Genomic DNA, 23483 nt, shown 5'->3' on the forward strand with positions numbered 1-23483 from the left:
CTTGCCCCTTTTGACAGCGAGCAGCCAGTTCCCAGCAGAAAGGAAAGGAGTCTTTTTTATAAATTAATAAATACATTTATTGCTGGGTATTGTGGTATATGCCTTTAATCCCAACACTCTGGAAGCAGAGACAGAGAACTCTGTGAGTTCAAAGCCAGCCTGGTCTACACAGCCAGTTTCAGGACAGTCAGAGTGAAACATTGTTTAAAAAAAACCCACCTCCCAGTACCAAACCAAACCAAACCAAACCAAACCAGACAACACCTTGGCCTTGAACAGGCAGGAAGGCCTCAGTCTGATCTCCATTGGAAAGGTAGGTATGGGTGTTTGTGCTGTGGTTAGGTGGAGACAAGGGGATTGCTGGGACTTGTTTGCCTGCCAAGCAGAAAAACGATGTGTTGTGTGTTCTGTAACAGATGCTGGGGAAGGGATCGAGGCGGGCACCGTCCTACACACACACACACGTGTGTAGATCGAGGCGGGCACAGTCCTACACATGCACATACACGTGTAGATCGAGGAGGACACAGTCCTACACACGCATACACGTGTGTAGATCGAGGAGGACACAGTCCTACACACGCACACACGTGTGTAGATCGAGGAGGGCACCGTCCTACACATACACACACGTGTGTAGATTGAGGAGGGCACAGTCCTACACATGCACACACGTGTGTAGATTGAGGAGGGCACAGTCTTACACATGCACACACGTGTGTAGATCGAGGAGGGCACAGTCTTACACACGCACACACATGTGTAGATCGAGGAGGGCACAGTCTTACACACGCACACACGTGTGTAGATCGAGGCAGGCACAGTCCTACACACGCACACACACGTGTGTAGATCGAGGAGGGCACAGTCCTACACACGCACACACATGTGTAGATCGAGGAGGGCACAGTCCTACACACGCACACACGTGTGTAGATCGAGGCAGGCACAGTCCTACACACGCACACACACGTGTAGATCGAGACAGGCACAGTCCTACACACACACACACACACACACACACACACACACGTGTGTACATACTCACACACTACAACATTCACATGGCATTTTAAAGAAAGAAAGAAAAATAAGCTACAAAACAGCGTTTAGGGAAGACAGTTGGGCACCAGAGCACTTGCCTGAATGTGCTGGTCCTGGGTTTAAATCCCAGACTGCAACAAATACGAAACTGAATTCTCCGATGGTGGGCTGAACCCTGCCTGACTTCAGGTTAACTCTTGCACCAATCCTGTGCCCATTTAACAGGTGCAGTAACTGAGGCCCCAAGGTCACAGGCAGCGTGTCTTGTCACTGACAAGACAGGGATTGGAACCTGAGTTTGACAGGTTCCAGACACCCATGCGCACCTCCACTTCCTGCCCATGAGCTTGTTCCTGGCACTCAGGACTCCAGCTGGGTTTGTGGGCTGGGCATAGGCGGTACCAACTTCCGGCCTCTGGGTGGTTGTGGTGGTGGGGTGAAGGGCAGGGAGGGGAGAAAAGGAGGATGGGCAGGTTCAGGTCTCAAAGTGCTTTGCCTTTTCCTCTTAAATCTAAGTTCCCACAGAGACCTCTTGGTTTTAGAGATGGGGTTTTGATGAGGGCTTTTGTGAGGCCAAGGGCTCACTCATTGCGAGAGTGCAGGGCCCTGAGCTTCTCTCAAGGCTCCCTGAACCTGTGAGTGTGCAATCTTTGTGCGGCGCTGAGGCTTTTCCAGGGAATGGGTTAGGTTCTCCATGCCGTGGGAACAGCCCTTGTGGCTCCCTTATCTTCAGCTGCCTTCTGAGTCAGAAAAGATCCACACAGAACAAGGGGTCAGGGAAGGGACGGCTTTTCTGTCCATCCCTGTTTCCGTGACTGTGGCCGTGAGTCCAGTTAGACTCCAACTCCTCCTGGCATCCCTGTTGTGTAGGCAGGGAAAGTCTACCAGATCCTGAAATGTTCATCTGCATAGACACCCACCCAGCAGCCACACAGAGTGCTGTCCATTCTCCAAAGATCTCAAGACTCTGGTATTTATTCTTGTGTCTACTCAGAGATGGGGGGCACTCTCGAGGGGGGGGGGCTGACGGAACAGCTGAAGTCCACTACACTATTGGAGCCCAGTGTAGGTACTTGGGTAGCTGAGAGTTATCTGCAGCAGATGACATTTAAACTGAGATTAATTTTAAAAATTATTGATTGATTGTGTGTACACAATCAATTGATTGTGTGCACTTGTGTATGTGCATATGTGTGGAAGCTTTTCAGAATGTGCTTGTGCACATGTGTGTGTGTGTGTGTGTGTGTTGTTGCTGGGGGTCGATATCTAAGTGGAGACCAGAGGAGAATTTGCGGGACTCTGTTCTTTCCTTTACCACATGGGTCTCAGGGATTAACTCAGGTTATCAAGCTTGAGGACAAATGCCTTTACCCACTGAGCCATTTTGTCAGCCCTCAACAATGTCTCTCATTGACCTGGACCATGGCAGTTTGGCAGGACTGACTAGCCAGTAGGTTCCAGGGGTCTATAAGTGTTCACCTCTCCAATACTGGGCTAATGGATGCACATTACCAGGCTGAGATTCTAAGTGGGTGCTTACAGGTGCTCATCCTTACACAGCAGACACTGTGCCATCTCCCCGACACTGTTTCATATTTCTTAATTGATTTACTAGGAACTGATTTATATCACCACCCTCTAAGTTCCCATCTCACCACATCCTTGATAACATTGAATTTTATCAATTTTTTAAATCTCTGCCAATTTCAGTGGGAAAACTTGTTATCTCATGGTGCCAACGAATATTTCTTTTGTTTGTGAGAAGGGTGAACCAGCTTCCTACGTGATTGCTTGGTCCTGCACCTGCTGCCAGCCCCCCCCCCCCGCAGGGACTCATGTAGCCCAGGCTGGCTTGGGTCTTGCCGTGTATTGTGGATGAACTTGAACTCTTGATACTGGTTGGCTCCATCTTCTCACTGCTGGGATGGCAGGTGTGCACCACTGTGAACATGGGCTTTGCAGACGTTCCTCTTGCTCGTGTTGAGGAGTCCTCCACCCACAGGAGTTTGTGGTCATGTCCACCCCTCCCTGATTTAGCACAGAAAGCATCTGTGGCTGTTATCTAGCCGTGCAGGTGGGGAATTTGTGAGGTAGCCTACTTCCTGTCATTTGATTCATCTATTTTTTTCTCAAGGTTTTGTCCATGTAAAGTTTTAAATTTCTTTTCTGCTGGTCACTTGGTTTGTAAGGATGTCACTTTTACCTTTGCCTTTGAGTCTTTGGAGAGGGGTAGGGGATGTAGCTTAGTGAGCAGAGAGCTCACCCAGTATGCACAAAGCCCTGGATTCCAGTATCAGCACCACTTAAATTAGGTGTGGAGGTGAACACCTGTAAGCCCAGCACTGAGAAGTTGGAGGCAGGAGGAGCAGGAGCTGAAGGCGAGCCACAGCAACACAGAGCGTTTGAGGCTATCTTGAGATATGTGAGATCTTGGCTAAAAAAGGTGGTTGGGATGTAGTAGTACTTTGTCTTCGGTACCATTCGGCACACGAATAATGTCACGAAGACTACTTAATAATTATGAAAGCTTGGCCTTTAGGTTAGGCTTGTCCCTAACGAGCTCTTAGAACTGAAATTGACCTGCTTTTATTAATCTATGTTCCGTCACATGGCTTTTTTTTAAACCTCCTCACCGTTCTGTATGTCTGACTTAGTCCAAGTCTTCCCAGTGTCTCTGCTCACCTAGATTCATCTCTACTCTTCCTCTCTCTCCCTGGAAGCCCTGCCTATGCTTCTTCCTGCCTATTGGCCATTCGGCTCTTATTAAACCAAGCAGAAGTTGTCTTGGCAAAGAAACATCTTCACAGTGTACAAAAAGATCATCTCAGCATTGATAGTCCTAGGAAGGTGTTCCATGGGAGATAACTTTTGTTATGGTTCATGATGCGGGTGACCTTAGGCCAGTCCCAAGAAGGACTGTGGCGGGTGGGAGACAGAGAGATATGCCAGGCAGAGGGAGCTTCAGTACAGAGTTTATTTATTTATTTATTTATTTATTTATTTTATTATTTTTTGGTTTTTCGAGACAGGATTTCCTTGTAGTTTCTAGAGCCTGTCCTGGAGCTAGCTCTTGTAGACCAGGCTGGTCTCGAACTCACAGACATCTGCCTCAGTACAGAGTTTATTTAGTGAACTTGGGAAAGGTAAAAGGGTAAGGGGTTATGGGGGGAGAACGAGGGAGAGAGCTGGATAGAGAAAGAGAAGAAAGTCAGGGGGAAAAAGGAGAGGCTGAAGCTGCCTCTACAGAAAAAGGGTGGGGTGGGGGGGAGATCCACCTGCCTAGGTGGGAAGGGGGTGAGGAGATTGGGAGTGGGCAGGGCTTGTCTCTTAAAGGGACAGGGTACCCAGGTGACGGGACAAGCCAGCAGATTTATTATTACAACATTCCCGCCTTTCTCTTATAATAGAAAGGCGATGAGGGAGTCGAGTTCTCAAGGCTACTTCCTGCTTATTTGTCTGTGTCAGTGTCTTGGGGGACCTGAGAAAGCTGGGATTCTGGTTACAGGGTAGCTGGTTGCTTCACTCCTGTCCAGAATTTGTGGTATGGAATTTTCTGTGTCTCTTGGACCTGACGAGGTGTTGGCAGAGAAGAGGACAAGGTTAAATTTAGGAAGAAAAACTTTTCTTTAGGCCCTGGTAATTGAGGAGGAGGGTGTCAGGATCAGGGAATTGAGAGAGGGATGTATCTGACTTGTTTAAGGTGAATCCTTCAATTTGGCTTCCTGGAACTCACAAGAATTCTTTGAGTTTGTAAAATGTAAGTTTTAGATGCACACACTGTATAAACAGCAGCATAGTTACGCCATAGTGACTGTGACAGATGTTTTTGCACAATGAAAAGTATCTTTAGAAAATGACCAAAGAGAATCTAAAATCTTCATCTTGCAGTAGTGGCAATAGTTGTATTTTGCCAGAGTTAGATTAATAGCTTATCACATTTTATTGATAATATTCAGCTATGAATGGCAGCATAATGAGAGAGAAATTTGATAACTTGCATTTGTCTTCAGACCTTTATAACTTGCAGGTACACACCTGGGTGTGTTACACAGAGCTCATCATCTAATTATCAAAACACCCATGTGGGAACCCATTTTAGTACTATTTTATTTTTGAAATTTTTATGCATGTATACAACGAACATAATCATATCCACCTCAATTCCACCCTTAAACTCTCCCAAAATACCCCCAGCATATCCCCTCCCAAGTTAATTATCTTTTTTGATAAATAATTAGATCATGTAGTGCTGTCTGTATGTATATAGGTGTGGGGGCCATTCTCTGGAACATGGGAAATTTACCAGTAGCAATGTTTTTCTTTTTCTTTTGTTTTTTAAAGAATGATTCTCTTTTTCTTTCTCTTCCAGAGTACTGAGTACATCTCCAGTCTAAACCAGGATTTTGGCTAACTTGATTTTGTGTAGCGAGTCCATTTTACTTACTTGTTTGTTTTTATTCTGTGTGGATGAATGTTTTGTCTGGATCATGTGTAGCTGCTGTGTCACTTCCAGAAGACAGTATTTTCAGCTCCGTCACCCCTTCTCTGACACTCACATCTTGGTGCCCTTTCTTTGGCAATATTCCCTGAGCCTTGGTGCTGGTGTGTGTGTGATTCAGATTTCCCATTTAGGGCTGAGCACTCAATGGTGGCATATTCTCATCTCTGCCATCAGTTATGAGGCTCAGAATTAACTCATGCTCACTGCAAAAAGAGGCTTCCTTGCCACGGCGGAGAGCAACACTGATCTATGTGGATAAACACAAATATTTATTTATCTTTTATTTAAATAAATTAAATAATATTCTTTTAATTTATTTTACATACCAACCAGTTTCCCCTCTCTCCTCTCCTCCTGTCACTCCCCTTCCCATCTACTGCCCCATCTATTCCTCCTCATCTCCATTCAGAGAGGGACAGGCCTCCCATGCACAAAGCATGGCACGTCAAGTTGAGGCAGGACTGAGCTCCTCCCCTTATGTCGAGGTGGGAAACAAGTTAGCAAAAGCCAGCTAAGCTGCAGGCAGAGGTCCTGCTCTCACCCTTAGAAGCATACGAGGCCAAGCTACACACATGCAGAGGGCCTAGGTCGGTCCCATGCAGGCTCCCTGGTTGGTCCAGCGTCCATAAGTTCCCCCGAGCTCAGGGCAGCTGTCTCTGTGGGTTCCTCCATCATGAGCGCCTTGGCTGGGCCAGTCCCTGGTCCCTTTCTTCTGTAAGACTCGGAGCGCAGCGCTGCTGCGCTAGTCTCTTCCATCAGTCACCAGACAGAGCGTCTCTGATGGCAATTAGGGAACTCACCAATCTGCTACAGTAGATGGCCAGTTCAGGCACCCTGTCCACCATTGTTATGAGTCTTAGTTGGGGTCATTCTTGTGGGTTTCTGGGGTTTTCCCTGGCTCTAGGTTTCTCCCTAGCCCAGAAATGGCCCCTCCTATCAAAACATCTCTTTTGTTACTCCCCCCTCAATCTGGCCTCCAACCCACTTCCAGCTCCCAGCTGGCTCAACCTGGTCCCTCTAAGTTCCCATCCCTCCATCCTCGAACCCCTGACCCCAGTTTACACAGGAGATCTTTTCTACTTCCCCTTCCCAGGGAAACCTTGTATCCGTCTTTGGGCCTTCCTTGTTATCTATCCTCTCTGGGACTACTTAGACACAAACATTTAGAAGAGAGTTTACCATCATGACCTTTATCGAAACAACAGTATCATGTTCTTCCCCAGGTGAGTGCCTGCCCTGACTTTTAAACACATATTCCTCTTTTCTTACTGAATATAACCAGTGACTCGGGGACTGCTATTGACCCCATTTTGCATGTAAGGCTTTGGGAACACATGAGGTGATAGGACTTTCTGTAGAACACCCAGCTAAGCGGACACAAATCTGGCTACAGCAGGTGTTTTTCTTTTGAACTGAAAAATTGAAATTGAGGAGATGGAGAGTTGATTCCGTGGTTAAGAGCAACGACTGTTCTTCCAGACAATCTAGGTTTGGTTCTCAGAACCCACAGGCAGCTCATAACCATCTGTAACTCCAGTTCCAGGGCATCCAATGCCCTCACAGCCTTTACGCACACCAGGGAAGCATGGGTTGCACAGACTTACATGTAGACAAAACACCCATGCACATAAAATAACAAAATGATAAAACATTTAAAAAAGAAATTTAAATTGATGCATAATTACACATACCATGAAGTACACTGTACCTTTACAAATTATATCTATTTCGTGTGTGTGTGTGTGTGTGTGTGCTTGTGGGAGTTGGTTCTCTCTCTCTTTCTACCCATGTGGGCTTCAGGGATTGATTCAGGTTATCAGGCTTGGCAGCAAGTGCCTTTACACCCTGAGTCATCCGCCACATTATGTAATGATTTGCTCAGGGTTATTGTCACACCTACGTGTAGTGTGTGCATGTGTGTAGATGTGGGCACATGTGTGTGCCTGCTCATATTTATGTGGCATGGCTGCAGGTGAATGTGTAAGAGGCTGAAGGATGCTGGATGTTCTGCTCCATCCTTCCCCACCTTCCTCCTCCTTTAGGATACAGTCTCTTGCTGAACTAAGAGCAAGGCTAACAGCCTGCAAGCCCCAGTCATCTCCTCGTCTTCATCCTGTTCTTGGGTTCCAAGTGTATGTGTTGCTACCACCTAGCTTTTCTGGGATCTGGATTCAGGTTCTCACTCCTGCCCACAAAGTCATAGCTCTGGCCCTACATTCATCCTTTCTTTGTGTTGTGAACATTTAAAATCCTTTCTACTAGTTGTTTTGAAATATTCAATTGCTGGTTAACCAAGTATCACTAAGGGTGTTTACTTACTCATACTTACTACCAATTCCGTTGTCTTCACCATTCTCCTGCTTTTATGTAGAAGATTATGCTAGAACATTATTCTAGCTTATTTAAAATATTTAAAAAATAACATCTATTAATGTCTGTGTACTTTAATGTATGCACAGATGCATGTGTACCACTGTGTGTGTGTGTGTGTGTGTGTGTGTGTGTTATTTGTGGGGGTCAGTTCTCTCCTTCTATCATGTGAGTCTTGGGGATTGAACTCAGGTCATCAGACTTGGTGACAAAAGCCTCTACTTTTTGAGTCATCTTGCTACCTGCCTTTATCTACCAGTCATCTATATCTACCCATTTAATATGAGAGCTCTACCTATTTTTGCTTCATAATCTTCTGCTCTTGTTGACGGGCTGCTATCATCTCCTTTGTTTTTCTGAGTTATTTAATGCCTTTATTCTAAAGTTCATTGAAAGTCATATTTCACTCCTTAACCCATTAACCCTCATTTCTCCACCCACCCTCTTCCTATGCTCTGGTGAAACCATTCTACTCGCTAGTCTTTTTTTTTTCTCTCTTTGTTTTTTATGACAGAATGTCCTTGCACTTGCTGTGTAGCCAAAGCTGGCCCCAGACTCTGTCTTCTGAGGGTTGGGATTATAGTTGTGGATTTTTCATTCATGTTGCATGCTGGGTAAACATTCTATCATTGAGATACAAGCCTGCCAGTGACAGTGGCTTTAGCATAGGAAAATATTTTGTATGCTGGGAATGTACCTGGCCTGACAAGTCTGCTTCTGGAGCGAGGAGGATTCCTGTTGCTCCAGGAAAATGGAGTTTACTTGTTTGTCACCCAGGGAGGCTGCCGAGGCCAGGGTGCAGTTGGGTGCTGCCTCTGTCAGACCCTTTTTCTGTTTCCTTGAACTGCCTAGGGTGCTTCAGTAGGAGTAACCTCACCCCCCTCTCTGATAATTCCTCTCTTATGACCACAGGAAGGCCTAAGCCACACTGCATCTTCTCTAAATAAGCACAGGAGTGTAGCTATCTGCTGCCCGCATCTGGGTTCCTGTGAAGGTGGAGGGGCCAGTGGGCTGGGCCAAGCCCCAAGCAGGAGCGACCAAGGAAGGGAGCATAGCAGTATGATAGAGCCCAGCCTCATGGGCTTACATGAGAGCCCTGCTCAGCTCAGCTTGGCCTGTCTTGTCTCCTGTCTGACCATCTTCTCACGCTCAGCTTCTTCCATGGCATGTGCTGGCTCTGGCTGCCTTTTATACTTTGAAACTTCCCCTTTCCTTTCTTTCCCTTCTTTCTGCCCTTTTCCCCTTTTACTTCCCTTACTTCTCTCCCCCTCCTCCTTCCCTTTCCCTTCATCTTCCCTTCCCTTTACTCCCTCCCTCTCTTCCTTTCTCCCTTCCTTTCTCTCCCCTCCTTTTTTTCTTCCCTTTCTCTCCTTCCCTCCCTCCCTTTCTCACTCCTTCCTTCTTTCCCTTTTTTTCCTGCTCTTCTCTTCTGTCCCTCCCTCCTTCCCTCCCTCTCTTTCTCACTCCTTCCTTTGTTCCCTTTCTCTCCTGCTCTTCTCTTCCCTCCCTTCTTCCCTCCCTCCTTCTCTTCCTCCCTCCCTCCTTCCCTGCTCTTCCTGATACATCTTTTTCTCCTCCTCTTTCTCCCTCACCCTCTTCTTCCTCCACTCTTTCCTCTTCCATTTCTCCTCCATGTTTTTTTTTCTAGTATTATTTGAGGCAAGGTCTCGCTATGCTACTCAGTCTGACCTCAAACTCATCATCCGCCTACCTCAGCCTTCCTCTCAAGCATGGGAGTTACAGTCATCCTGTGTGACTCAACACAATACTCAGCTAGTATATTTTTGAGATGTTGTTTTGGCTATGATGCCCAGGCTGGATTCAAATTCCAGAACTGAAGGCATTTTTCCAGCTCAGCCTTCCAAGAAGCTGGGAGTATGGAAGCACACAAAGACAATGATCTCTCTCCCTTATTCTTCCTGCCTTCCTTTTGAAAAATACTCTCTCTCTCTCTCTCTCCTCTCTCTCTCTCTCTCTCTCTCTCTCTCTCTCTCCCTCTCCCTCCCTCCCTCCCTCCCTCTCTCTCTCTCTCCCTCTCCCTCCCTCCCTCCCTCCCTCTCTCTCTCTCTCTCTCTCTCTCTCTCTCTCTCTCGTGTGTGTATACACAAGCCGCATTGCACACATAGAGGCCAGAGGATAATTGGCAGGAGTTGGATCATCTTCTTCCAGCATATAGTTCTAGGGCTTGTTGGTTTTCAGCCAATCAAATACACCAGCCCAAGTTCAGGGAGAGATTCCATCTCAGTAGAATAGTGATGGAGGAGAGTTATCTGTCTATGTTTCTTTCATTGGTTAATTAATAAAGAAAACTGCCTTGGCCCTTTAAGAGACAGAAAATTAGGTAGGTGGAGTAGACAGAACAGAATTGTGGGAACAAGGAAGTAGAGTTGGGGAGACGCTTCAGGCAGTCGCCATAGTGAGTCTCCATGATTCTCCTCTCTGAGATGGACGCAGGTTAAGATCTCTCCTGGTAAACCACACCTCGTGGTGCTACACAGATTACTAAATATGGGTTAAAGGAAGATGTGAGAATTAGCCAATAAGAGGCTGAAACTATGGGCCAGGCAGTGTTTTAAAAGAATACAGTTTCCGTGTAATTATTTTGGGTAAAGCTAGCTGGCGGCCGGGTGGCGGGACGCAGCCCCGCTGCTCCTTCAACAGAATAGCTGGTGAGAGATAAACGAGGGATACCCTTTGGTCTCGATATGCATGCACAGGTGATTACATATATTTACTAGACTCACACAGATCCACATATGTAAATAAATAATAGAAGTAAATCTTTAAAATGACGGCCCATCAGTTAAGATCATGTATTGTTCTCATAGAGGACCCAACTTTGTTTCTCAGCACCCACATCCAGAGACTCACAGCTGCCTGTCATTCCTGTTTCAGGGAGATTAATATCTTTGGACTCAGCTGGCACTTGCATCCATACATATACACACATGTACACACATACATGCACAAAATTAAACAAAATAAATATTTTTAAAAAAAGAGTATAAAACTTAATAAACCAAGATGGACAACTGAGGAACAGCACCCCAGGTTGACTCTAGCCTCCATATATACCCATGCCCCACGTGTATACACACACACACACACACACACACACACACACACACCACATGAAACTTTAAGGGAGCCTTGATGTGTGAATAAGTGAAAAGTGGCGGGCACAATGGATGGCTGTAAAATTGAATGGTGAGGTGATGGGAGTTGGAGAGAGGATGACTGACAAGTGAGGTGATGGTGGATGATGGACAGTTGTGTGGGACCTGGTGTACAGATGACTGACAAGTGAGGTGATGGTGGATGATGGACAGTTGTGTGGGACCTGGTGTACAGATGACTGACAAGTGAGGTGATGGTGGATGATGGACAGTTGTGTGGGACCTGGTGTACAGATGGGTGTTGGATGGGTGGGCAGGCAGATGTGAAATTCTGGCCATGGACTGTGAGTTAAAATCTGGGCATAAATCACATGAATTTGTTATTCTTTTTGTTTTTAATATTTTTATTATTCTATTATGAATTTGCTATTTTTGTGTATAATATGACTGTGTGTATGTGTGAGAGGGGAGAGAGAGAGAGAGAGAGAGAGAGAGAGAGAGAGAGAGAGAGAGAAGGAACGAGCACGTGTGTCACGATACACTTCTGGAGGTAAGAAGTCAGGCTTGGGTGTTGGTCCTCATCTTTCATTTTGTTTGAGACAGGGTCTTTTTGTTGTCCTGCCGCTGTATATGCCAGGCTAGCTGGCCTGGGAGGTCCAGGGGTTCTCCCGTTTCTGACTCCTTCCATATCACCATAAGGATATTGGGATTATGTACTCGTGCTGCCTTGCTTTGGGTCTGTGGTTTTTGGGATTCAAACTCAGTTCTCTTGTTTGTAAGACAAGCTCTTTAACCAGCTCCACAGACCCTACCAACTGATTTTCTGAGCCACAGCTTGACAAGTGAAACTCTGTGTTTACACATTCTCTCGTTCTAGGTACATCCGTCCTCCCGTCTTCCTCCGGATCTGAGATTATTACGCAGCTCTTGTATAGGCTGATCTTCTCAGGGGTAAGAAAAACATTTTAGAAAGAACATGTGTCCTCCAAAGGAACAGCTCGTAAACAGATCTCTGTGACAACTGAGGTGTTCTTAAACCATATACAAACTCACCCGCATTTGGCACCCCCTCCCCAGCTCCTTTCTCCTCATTACATCCCTATATGGATCTGTCCCCAGCCCAGTGCTCCGTCTGATGCTCCAGTGGAGCTGGTGGACACTGCCAATTAGAGGGACGAGAATCACTTGGGTCAGCCCCCTGTCTCTGGTCCAAGACCTCTTTTATTTTCCCCAGGTGCTGAGGCAGCTATGAATGTGAATACCTTGGGTCTGCCCAGCATGTCTCCGTGTCCCAGCAAAGCATTCTGGGGCACTCGCAGAGGTCCAATCGTGCGCCGACAGAGGGAGTTTATGCCGGAAGAGAAGAAGGACACAATTTACTGGGAGAAACGGAGAAAGAACAATGAGGCAGCCAAGCGGTCCCGGGAAAAGCGACGTCTCAATGATGTGGCCATTGAAGGCAGGCTGACCATGCTGCTGGAGGAGAACGCTATACTAAGGGCTGAGCTGCAAGCGCTCAAACTTCGATTTGGCCTTTTGCCTTCGGTGTGTGGTTCCCCGACGTTGCCCTTGCAGGCCTTGCTATGGAAATCCTCATGGACTGGGGACTCCCACTCAGGGGCTGACTCATTCTTATCTTTGTCTGGTGCCCATGACTGCCTGTTCAAACCATATGCCATGGATTCTGGGATTCCGGGTTGCTCAGGCTGCCTGGTGGCTCAAGGGTGGGCCGGCTTAGCTGCTTCCCCTGGATGCTTTCAGGAGTCAGAGCCCATGACCCCTGTGATAGTTGACAGAACCTTTCATTCCACCTTCCCAGCTGCTGTCTTTGGTTGTCACTTCTTAGATGGGCATGTGGGGCCCAGAGCAGAGCTCAAGTCTTGTTGTAGGCTGTGGTCTCCTGTGCCTACAGGATCCCATGCCCCAGAGCCCTCAGATATATCACTGCCATCCTCTGAGAGTTCCATGGGGTGTTCACCTGGTATGACCTGCCCTATCCTAGGTGACAGGTCTGAGGGTCTGGCTCAGATTTCCCTGCCTCACAAGCTGCGCATCAAATCCCAAGCCGTAAGCAGCTTATGTTGAGGATGGGAGGTGGGCCAGGCAAGCTTCTGAGAGCTGCCTTTGACCAGGCCCAGACTGGCAATGCGGTGGTTAAAACTGAGTGTGGGTTTCGGGAAAGGATGGTAAGGACTGGACAGGGCCTGTAGGAAGTGCCCTCGCCGGGAGGGTCCACCTCCTAGAGCCAAGGTCAGGGCTCTAGGTGAAGAGAAGATGAGTCCCATATTGGATAATGTCATAATTTCTACTTTGCTTTCAATTCTGAATTCTGGCTGCATCATCTCTTCACTCCTCATCACCCGATCAGCCACCGGTCCATCCAGTGCTTGTTGCTGTCCATTTCTGCTTCATCCTCACACCAGCCAACTCCTCTTCCCCCACCAGCCCAATTGTTTACTCATCTTTCATATGTATCTAGTTTCATTTTCCTGCCATGTCTTTCTATCCATCTTTCCATCTATCTGTTCTTCTTCTTGCTTCTTCTTTTTTTTTTTTTTTCGAGACAGGATTTCTCTATGTAACAATCCTGGCTGTCTGTCCTAGAACTCACTCTGTAGACCAGGCTGGCCTCAAACTCAGAGACCTGCCTGCTTCTTCTGCCTCCCCTAGTGCTGGATTAACAGCATGTGTCACCCGACTCTTCCTACTCATTTAACCTTCTATTTATTGATATTTCATCCATCCACCCATCTATCCATCCACCCACCCACCCATGCATGCATCCATCCATCCATCCATCAAACCTCTCATTCTTCACAATCTTCATCTTTTCATCTATCTTAAAAATCTATTTATTTTCCCGCTCACCTGTCTGCCTGTCTGCCTACCTGACATCCTTTATATTTGTCTGTTTGTCTGTCTGACTGTCCATTTATCTGTGCTGGCTAATTTTTTATGTCAACTTAAAATAAGGGATATTTTGGAAGAGGGAAGCCCAACTGAGAAAATGTCTCTACCAGATTGGCCTATGGGCAAGTCTGTGGTGCGTTTTCTTGATGATTGAGGTGGGAGAGCCCAGCTGCTCATATGTCATGGTACCCTGGACAGGGAGTCCTGCGCATTATAAGAAAACAGGCTGATCAAACCATGAGTAGCAAGTAAGTCAGCTGGCAGCACTCCCCCATGACCTCTGCATCAGCTCCTGCCTTGTTTGAGTCCCTGCTCTGACTTCCCTTAGCAAGGGAGCATGACCTGAGAGTTGTGAGCTGAATCCAACTCTTGCTGAAGCCAATTCTTTCCTCCTCAACTTGTTCATGGCTATGGTGTTTTATCACAGCAGCAGCAGAATTCTCAAGACTCTCTGTCTATCTGTCTATCGATCATCTATCTTTACTCACATGTTTAAATATATGCTGATAATAAAGATTTTAAAGAAAAAAATGTTTATGGCTATGGCGTTTTATAAGAACAATAGGATCTCTAAGAGTCCGCCTATCATCTACCTACCTATCTATCTATCTATCTATCTATCTATCTATCTATCTATCTATCATCCATCAATCATCTCTCTATCTCTCCATCTATCTCTCTCTCTATCTCTCTCTCTATCTCTCTCTATCATCTATCTTTCAGCCTATCTATCATCTGTCAATTATCTATCTATCTATCTATCTATCATCTATCTATCTATCATCTCTATCTCTCTCTATCATCTACCTATCATCTATCATCTATCAATCATCTATCTATCATCTATCAATCATTTATCATCTATTTGCTCATTCATTCATCCTTTACTCTTTTATCAGTCTTTCATCAACCCATCTATCTTCCTACCCATTTGATTCTTCATTTATTCATCCTCCATCAATTCATCCGTCTATACATCAATTCATCAATTAATTCTTGTTTTTATACACCGTCTCATCTATTATTCTATCTATCCATGCATCTTCTCACTCCCCTTCCAAACTGTTTATTCATCATCCATCCTTCTATTCATCTATCCACCCACTTGTTCTTCAATTTTTATCCATCCCTCAACCCATCGACCTATCTACCTTTACTCCTTTTATTTTCTGTCTTTCCATCCATCTACTGTTCTATCCATCCTCCTTTCATTCCTTTATGCATTTAATCACTAATTCCTGCTCATTTGTTCTTCGGTTTATCCCACCTCATTTGCTTACTTCATTGTCTCCTTCCTGAGTCACTCAATTGGCCTTCCTCCTGTGTCTCTGTCCTCCTGTGTCTCCTTCCTCCTGTGTCTCTGTCCTCCTATGTCTCCTTCCTCCTGTGTCTCTGTCCTCCTGTGTCTCCTTCCCTCCTTTGTCTCCTTCCTCCTTTGTCTCCTTCCTCCTGTGCCTCCTTCCTTCTGTGTCTAGCGTAGAGATAAGTGTGTGGCATACCACCAGTGAAAATAATGTCTTGGGGAGTCTGAATCCTGAATTCTTGGAGGTCATCTTGGGAATTTGCTTACTATCGGGATAGGGATCAGATGTACCCTGTTGAGATGTCTTCTCTGTGTCTTGGACCAGGGTCCCAGACTGCTGGAACAGGTTAGCAGTTTCAATGTATGTGTTTGTGTGTGTCTGTGTGTTTGCATGTGCATTTGCATGAATTTGTGTTTGGATGTGTATTTTTGTGTGTGTGTGTGACTGTGTATCTTCACTGTCCTCCCTCTCCCCTAGCTTATTGCTGACTTTGAGGACTAGATCTTCCCAACTGTACAGAAGAAATAACCACTTGATACACGTTTCTTTCCTGAATGCCAGAGGCCACACCCTCTTCAGTGTCTCATTTAAGAAGGAATTTTTGTTAGATTCTGGGTTGTGTGGCTCTAACTACAGTAGTGGGGAGAGGTAATAAAGGCACGAGACTCCTCTCTTCTGGTTCTGTGGCTGAAGTCTGGATAGTCCTGGATAGCAGGGCCATCAACTGTCAGGAGCATTCCTACAGTACATGTGGAAGCTGACTTGTCTGGGTCAGGACCAGACACCAGACAGCACTCCTCTGGATGCGAGCCCCAGTGCTTTCTTCTCTACCTTTGGGACTAGAGCTGTTTTTTTTCTCTAAAAACTCAGCATATATTTAAACATAATGAGTTCTTTTATGATGCTTTTCTTCATGTATATGATGTATTTTGATCATATCCTTCATCCCCTCTTTTTCCCCACCCATCCCTGCTGATCCCCTCCTCTTCTCACCTAGTCCTTCTTCTACTTCCTTGTCATTGTTTTTGGTGACCCAATGAGTTTAACTGGGATTGCTTATGTGAGGACATAAGAAAACCTACTTGGTCTTACAGACTCCATTTTGTCTGGTTCAGTTACTCTACCCATACACCACCTGGTGTAGTCTTTACTCAGTCAGTACCCAAGTGATAGCTTTTTTTCTTGCTGTGTATAAATGACTCACATTTCTTACTTTGCTCATGTGCTTAGGAGACTTTCTTCTCATTTTAAAATGACTTCCCTTCAGTTTTTCCTTTATTCTTTTTAATAATGCTGTTTATATATGTGATGACTCTAGAAACTGAACAAAAAGTATTCATTCATCAGATTCATATTTTTAACAGTCTCTTTTTGTGCTCCTTCTATGAGGCCAAGCAAGGGTTGCAAGAGGGTCAGCCAGACTAAGAGTTTGTGGGAAGAGAAAACTCCTATCAGTGTCCAGAACCTTGACAAGATGTTGATGGACATTGTTGGGCGCTGGGATCGCAGTTGGGTTTCTTCCCTCTGAGAGCCACTGAGTAGCTGATTCTTCCTGTGTGGGTTCCTAGAAGTGCTATTGTAAGAGCTGTGAGATACTTAGCACTTTGGGGTACCCAGGTAACCTTGGTATAGGTGTCAGTTTCATGATAGCTTTAGGGAATAATTTTAGGAATCATGTGATCATGTGTTACTTTATCTCTTGTATCCATCCTTTCATGCCATGCTATTTCTTTAGGTATGAATGTCTAAAATTTCCTTTTTGCTTCAGATGTCCTGAGTCTATATATGTTCAATAAAGATAGCATGGAAATGTCTACCTGCTTCAGCTGGTGACTTCCAAGACTAGCGATGAGGCATGTGGAAGATACTGAAGTAGCTAGGTTCCTCTCTTTTATCTGCAAGGTTTCTCAGACACACCCTGGCTGAACACATCCGAGTTCTTGTGAGCATATGTGTGTGTTTTCATGTTTGCATGTGTGTGAGGGTACACGTGTGTGTGTGTGTGTGTGTGTGTGTGTGTGTGTTGAATTTAGAAGTTGCAGTCTGTTGTCTTCCTTGATCACTCTCTACCTTATATTCTGAAGCCGGATCTCTTGCTTGCACTTGTAACTCTCTGATTCGGTTAGTCTAGCTGTCAGCCTTGCTCTGGAGACTCCTTGTCTCCACTTCCCAGATGCTGGCATTACAGGTGGGCTGCCACACATCCAGCTTTTACCTGGGCTCTGAGATTAGAACTCAGGTGCTCATGGCCCCTAAGCCATCCCCTCACTCACACTGGAGGCCTCAGGCTGCGGCATCCCCACCACGCAGGAGCCTCTTCACAGTAACTTAGTCAGAGTTTGTTTACTGATCTATGGAGTAGTCAGGAAAAGAGTTTGTCTCCTCAGAGTGAGAAGCTGAATGTGGATCCTCAGGGCTCACGTAAAAAGCCAATGTGTTGGTGTGTGCTGTGATCCCAGTAATGGTGAGAAGGGAAGTAGAGGCAGGCAGATGCCTGGAGCTCACTGACCAGACAGCTTAACCTACCTGACCCAGCTCCAGGCCAGTGAGAGACAAGATGTGTTGCAGAATATTTGTTTCACTAGGCAAAGATATGTTGCGTTTATTTAACTATGTAAAGATGTGTTGCTGTTTTGCCTTGCCTGCCTAAAGTACCTGATTGGTCTGAAAAAAAAAACCCTGAATGGCCAATAGCTAGGAAGGAGGTATAGGCAGGACTTTTGTGCATGGAGAGTAAGTAGGAGGAGGGATTTAGGCTCAGAAAGAAAGGAAAGAAAGAAAAAGAAATGCCAGGGAGACGCCAGGGGCCAGGCACTCAGGTGTAGAGGAAGCAGGAAGGTAGGACATACAGAATGAAAGAAAGGTAAAAAAGCAAAACGTAGATGAATAGAAACAGGATAAATTAAGTTAAAAGAGCTAGTGGGACAAGCTAAGCTGAGCATTCATAATTAATAGTAAGTCTCCAGGGGCTGGAGAGATGGCTCAGAGGTTAAGAGCATTGCCTTCTCTTCCAAAGGTCCTGAGTTCAATTCCCAGCAACCATATGGTGGCTCATAACCATCTCTAATGGGGTCTGGTGCCCTCTTCTGGCCTGCAGGCATACACACAGACAGAATATTTTATACATAATAAATAAATAAACATTTTTTTTCTCATGGTTTATTTTTTTTTTATATTTAAAAATTTCCATCTCCTTCCCTCCTCCTCCCCCTCCCTCCCCTCCTCCTCCCCCTCCCTCCCCTCCTCCTCCCCCTTCCCTCCCCTCCTTCTCCCCCTTCCCTCCCCTCCCCTCCACCCATACCTCCCCTCCCTCCCTCTCAAGGCCAAGAAGCCATCAGGGTTCCCCACTCTATGCTAAGACCAAGGTCCTCCCAACTCCCCCCAGGTCCAGGAAGGTGATCGACCAAGCTGAGAAGGCTCCCACAGAGCCCGTCCATGAAGAACAATCAGAGCCCAGCGCCATTGTCCTTTGCTTCTCAGTCAGCCTCCGCTGTTGGCCACAGTCAGAGAGACGGGTTTGGTCGCATGATCCATCAGTCCCATTCCAACTGGAGTTGGTGATCTCCCATTAGTTCTGTCCCACCGTTTCCATGAGTGAACGCACCCCTCTCGTTCCTGACTTTCTCCCTCATGTTCTCGCTCCTTCTGCTCCTCATCGGGACCTTGGGAGCTCAGTCCAGTGCTCCAATGTGGGGCTCAGTCACCTTCCCCATCTGTCGCCAGCTGGAGGTTCCCTCACGGTCCTGACTTTCTTTCTCATGTTCTCTCTCCTTCTGCTCCTCATCAGGACCTTGGGAGCTCAGTCCGGTGCTCCAAGGTGGGGCTCTGTCATTTTCTTCGTCTATCGTCAGGTGGAGGTTCTATGGTGATATGCAAGAAATCCATCAGTATGGCTATAGGAACTGGCCTTTTCAGGCTCCCTCTCCTCAGCTGCCCAAGGAACTAACTGGGGGCGTCTCCCTGGAAACCTGGGAACCCCTCTAGGGTCAAGTCTCTTGACAACCCTCAGGTAGCTCCTTAAATTAAGATATATGCTTCCCTGCTCTCATATCCACCCTTCCTATATCCCAAGCACCCCATTCCTCCGAGCTCCCCCCGCTCTCCCCTTCACACTTTTCTCTCCCCATCTTCCCTTGGCCCAGTCTTGCCCAACCCTCAAGTTCCCAATTTTGCCTGGCGATCGTGTCTACTTCCAATATCCAGGAGGATTACTGTATCTTTTTTTGGGAGTTCACCTTCTTATTATCTTCTCAAGGATCCCAAATTTATAGGCTCGATGTCCTTTAATTATGGCTAGAAACCGAATATGAGTGAGTACATCCCATGTTCATCTTTATGGGTCTGGGTTACCTCACTCAGAATAGTGTTTTCTATTTCCATCCATTTGCCTGCAAAATTCAAGATGTCATTGTTTTTTACCGCTGAGTAGTATTCTAGCATGTATATATTCCACAGTTTCTTCATCCATTCTTCCACTGAAGGGCATCTAGGCTGTCTCCAGGATCTGGCTATTACAAATAGTGCTGCTATGAACATAGATGAGCATATGCTTTTGTTGTATGATTGGGCATCTCTTGGGTAGATTCCCAATAGTGGAATTGCTGGGTCCTGGGGTAGGTTGATCCCGAATTTCCTGAGAAACCGCCACACTGCTTTCCAAAGTGGTTGCACAAGTTTGCATTCCCACCAGCAATGGATGAGTGTGCCCCTTACCCCACAACCTCTCCAGCAAAGGTTATTATTGGTGTTTTGGATTTTAGCCAATCTGACAGGTGTAAGATGATATCTCAAAGTTGTTTTGATTTGCATTTCCCTGATAGCTAGGGAGGTTGAGCATGACCTTAAGTGTCTTTTGGCCATTCGAACTTCTTCTGTTGAGAATTCTCTGTTCAGATCAGCACCCCATTTTTTAATTGGGTTAATTGGCTTTTTACCGTCTAGTCTCTTGAGTTCCTTATATATTTTAGAGATCAGACCTTTGTCAGTTGCAGGGTTGGTGAAGATCTTTTCCCAGTCAGTAGGCTGCCTTTGTGTCTTAGTGACAGTGTCCTTTGCTTTACAGAAGCTGCTCAACTTCAGGAGGTCCCATTTATTCAATGTTGCCCTTAAAGTCTGTGCAGCTGGGGTTATGCATAGGAAACGGTTCCCTGTGCCCATTTGTTGTAGAGTACTTCCCACTTTCTCCTCTATCAAGCTCAATGTGTTCAAATTAATATTGAGGTCTTTAATCCATTTGGACTTGAGTTTTGTGCATGGTGATAGATATGGATCTACTTTCAATCTTCTACAGGTTGACATCCAGTTATGCCAACACCATTTGTTGAAGATGCCCTCTTTCTTCCATTGTGTACTTTTGGCTCCTTTATCAAAAATCAGGTGTTCATAGGTTTGTGGTTTAAGATCCGGGTCTTCTATACGATTCCATTGGTCAACTTCTCTGTTCTTATGCCAATACCAAGCCGTTTTCAATACTGTAGCTTTGTAATAGAGTTTGAAGTCAGGGATGGTAATGCCTCCAGAAGAACCTTTATTGTATAAGATTTTTTTGGCTATCCTGGGTTTCTTGTTTTTCCATATAAAGTTGATTATTGTCCTCTCAATCTCTGTGAAGAATTTTAATGGGACCTTGATTGGGATTGCATTGAATCTATAGATTGCTTTTGGTAGAATTGCCATTTTTACTATGTTGATCCTCCCAATCCACGAGCAGGGGAGATCCTTCCATTTTCTGGTATCCTCTTCAATTTCTTTCTTCAAAGACTTAAAGTTCTTGTCAAATAAATCCTTCACTTCCTTGGTTAGCGATACTCCCAGATATCTTATGCTATTTGTGGCTATTGTGAAAGGTGATACTTCTCTGATTTCCCTCTCTGCTTCCTTATCCTTTGTGTATAGGAGGGCGACTGATTTTTTGGAGTTGATCTTGTATCCTGCCACGTTACTGAAGGAGTTTATCAGCTGTAGGAGTTCTTTGGTGGAGTTTTTGGGGTTGCTTATGTATACTATCATATCATCTGCAAATAATGAAAGTTTAACTTCTTCCTTTCCAAATTGAATCCCCTTGATTCCCTTATGTTGTCTTATTGCTATTGCTAGAACTTCAAGCACTATATTGAAGAGATAAGGAGAGAGTGGACAGTCTTGTCGTGTTCCTGAATTTAGTGGGATAGCCTTGAGTTTCTCTCCGTTTAATTTGATGTTAGCTGTCGGCTTGCTGTAAATAGCTTTTATTATATTTAGGAATGACCCTTGTATCCCTAATCTCTCCAAGACCTTTATCATAAAAGGGTGCTGAATTTTGTCAAATGCTTTTTCAGCATCTAATGAGACGACCATATGGTTTTTTTCCTTCAGTTTGTTTATATGATGGATTACATTAATAGATTTTCGTATGTTGAACCAGCCCTGCATCTCTGGGATGAAGCCTACTTGATCGTAATGGATAATTTTTCTAATGTGTTCTTGGATTCGGTTTGCCAGTATTTTATTGAGAATTTTTGCGTCAATGTTCATGAGTGAGATTGGCCTGTAATTCTCTTTCTTGGTTGAGTCTTTGTGTGGTTTAGGTATCAGGGTAACTGTAGCTTCATAGAAGGAATTTGGCAGTGACTCTTGTGTTTCTATATTATGAAATATCTTAAGGAGTATAGGTATTAGGTCTTCTTGGAAGTTCTGGTAGAATTCCGCATTGAAACCATCTGGTCCTGGGCTCTTTTTGGTAGGGAGGTTTCTGATAACAGTTTCTAATTCTTCGCGACTAACAGGACGATTTAGAGCATTTACCTGGTCCTGGTTTAACTTTGGTATATGGTATTTATCTAAAAAACTGTCCATTTCTTTTACATTTTCCAATTTTGTGGCATACAGGCTTTTGTAGTAAGATCTAATGATTTTCTGAATTTCCTCTGTGTCTGTGGTTATGTCCCCCTTTTCATTTCTGATCTTGTTAATTTGCGTGTTCTCCCTCTGCCGTTTGATTAGTTTGGCTAAGGGTTTGTCAATCTTGTTGATTTTCTCCAAGAACCAGCTTCTTGTTTCATTGATTCTTTGGATTGTTTTCTGTGTTTCTATTTTGTTGATTTCTGCCCTCAATTTGATTATTTCCAGTCTTCTACTTCTCCTAGGTGAGTCTGCTTCTTTTTTTTCCAGAGCTTTCAGGTGTGCTGTTAAGTCACCAATGAGCGCTTTCTCCGTTTTCTTTAAGTGGGCACCTAGTGCTATGAACTTTCCTCTTAGCACTGCTTTCATTGTGTCCCATAGGTTTGAGTATGTTGTGTCTTTGTTTTCATTAAATTCAAGAAAGACTTTAATTTCTTTCTTTATTTCTTCCTTGACCCAGGTGTGGGTCAGTAGTTGACTGTTCAGTTTCCATGAGTTTGTGGGTTTTCTGGGGGTAGCATTGTTGTTGATTTCTAATTTTAATCCATGGTGATCCGATAAGACACAGGTGGTTACTAATATTTTTTTGTAGCTGTGGAAGTTTGCTTTGTTACCAAGTATATGGTCAATTTTCGAAAAGGTTCCATGAGCCGCAGAGAAGAAGGTATATTCTTTCCTATTTGGGTGGAATGTTCTATAGATGTCTGTTAAGTCCATTTGGTTCATTACCTCCATTAAGTCTTTCAATTCTCTGTTAGGTTTCTGTCTGATTGACCTGTCCATTGGTGAGAGAGGAGTGTTGAAGTCTCCAACTATTAGTGTGTGTGGTTTGATGGCTGCCTTGAGTTCTAGAAGTGTTTCTTTTACATAAGTGGGAGCTTTTATATTAGGGGCATAGATATTTAGGATTGAGACTTCATTCTGATGGATTTTTCCTGTTATGAGTATAAAGTGTCCCTTTCCATCTCTTCTGATTGATTTTAGTTTGAAGTCAACTTTGTTGGAAATTAGTATGGCCACACCCGCTTGTTTCTTAGGGCCATTTGCTTGATAAACCTTTTCCCAACCCTTTACTCTGAGTAGATGTCTGTCTTTGTGGTTGAGGTGTGTTTCTTGTAAACAGCAAAATGTTGGATTCTGTTTTCGTATCCAGTCTCTTAGCCTGTGCCTTTTTATAGGTGAATTGAGTCCATTGATATTAAGTGATATTAATGACCAGTGGTTGTTAACTTCAGTCATCTTTAGTAGTAGAGTTTGTGTGTTTCCCTTCTTCTAGTTGTGCTGGTGAAGGGTCGCTAGATGCCTGAGTTATTGTCGGCGTTGTTGGACTCCTTGGTTTGTGATTTTCCTTCTATTACT

The 23483-nt window shown here is 45.0% G+C and overlaps 1 protein-coding gene across 1 annotated transcript; it reads left to right on the top strand.

The window, feature by feature from the left end:
* The first annotated feature begins 12279 nt into the window (after nt 1–12279).
* On the top strand, nt 12280–13116 carry Nfilz (NFIL3 like basic leucine zipper). The gene has a single exon (XM_038332699.1). It carries the CDS (start codon nt 12280–12282, stop codon nt 13114–13116), a length of 837 nt encoding a protein of 278 aa, XP_038188627.1.
* Nucleotides 13117–23483: the final 10367 nt, after the last annotated feature.

This window comes from Arvicola amphibius, chromosome 1 (assembly GCF_903992535.2).
Source record: "Arvicola amphibius chromosome 1, mArvAmp1.2, whole genome shotgun sequence".
Classification (NCBI taxonomy): Eukaryota; Metazoa; Chordata; class Mammalia; order Rodentia; family Cricetidae; genus Arvicola; species Arvicola amphibius.

Coding starts and splice junctions, on each gene's coding strand:
- Nfilz (XM_038332699.1), top strand. CDS start 12,280: ATGAATGTGAATACCTTGGGTCTGCCCAGCATGTCTCCGTGTCCCAGC.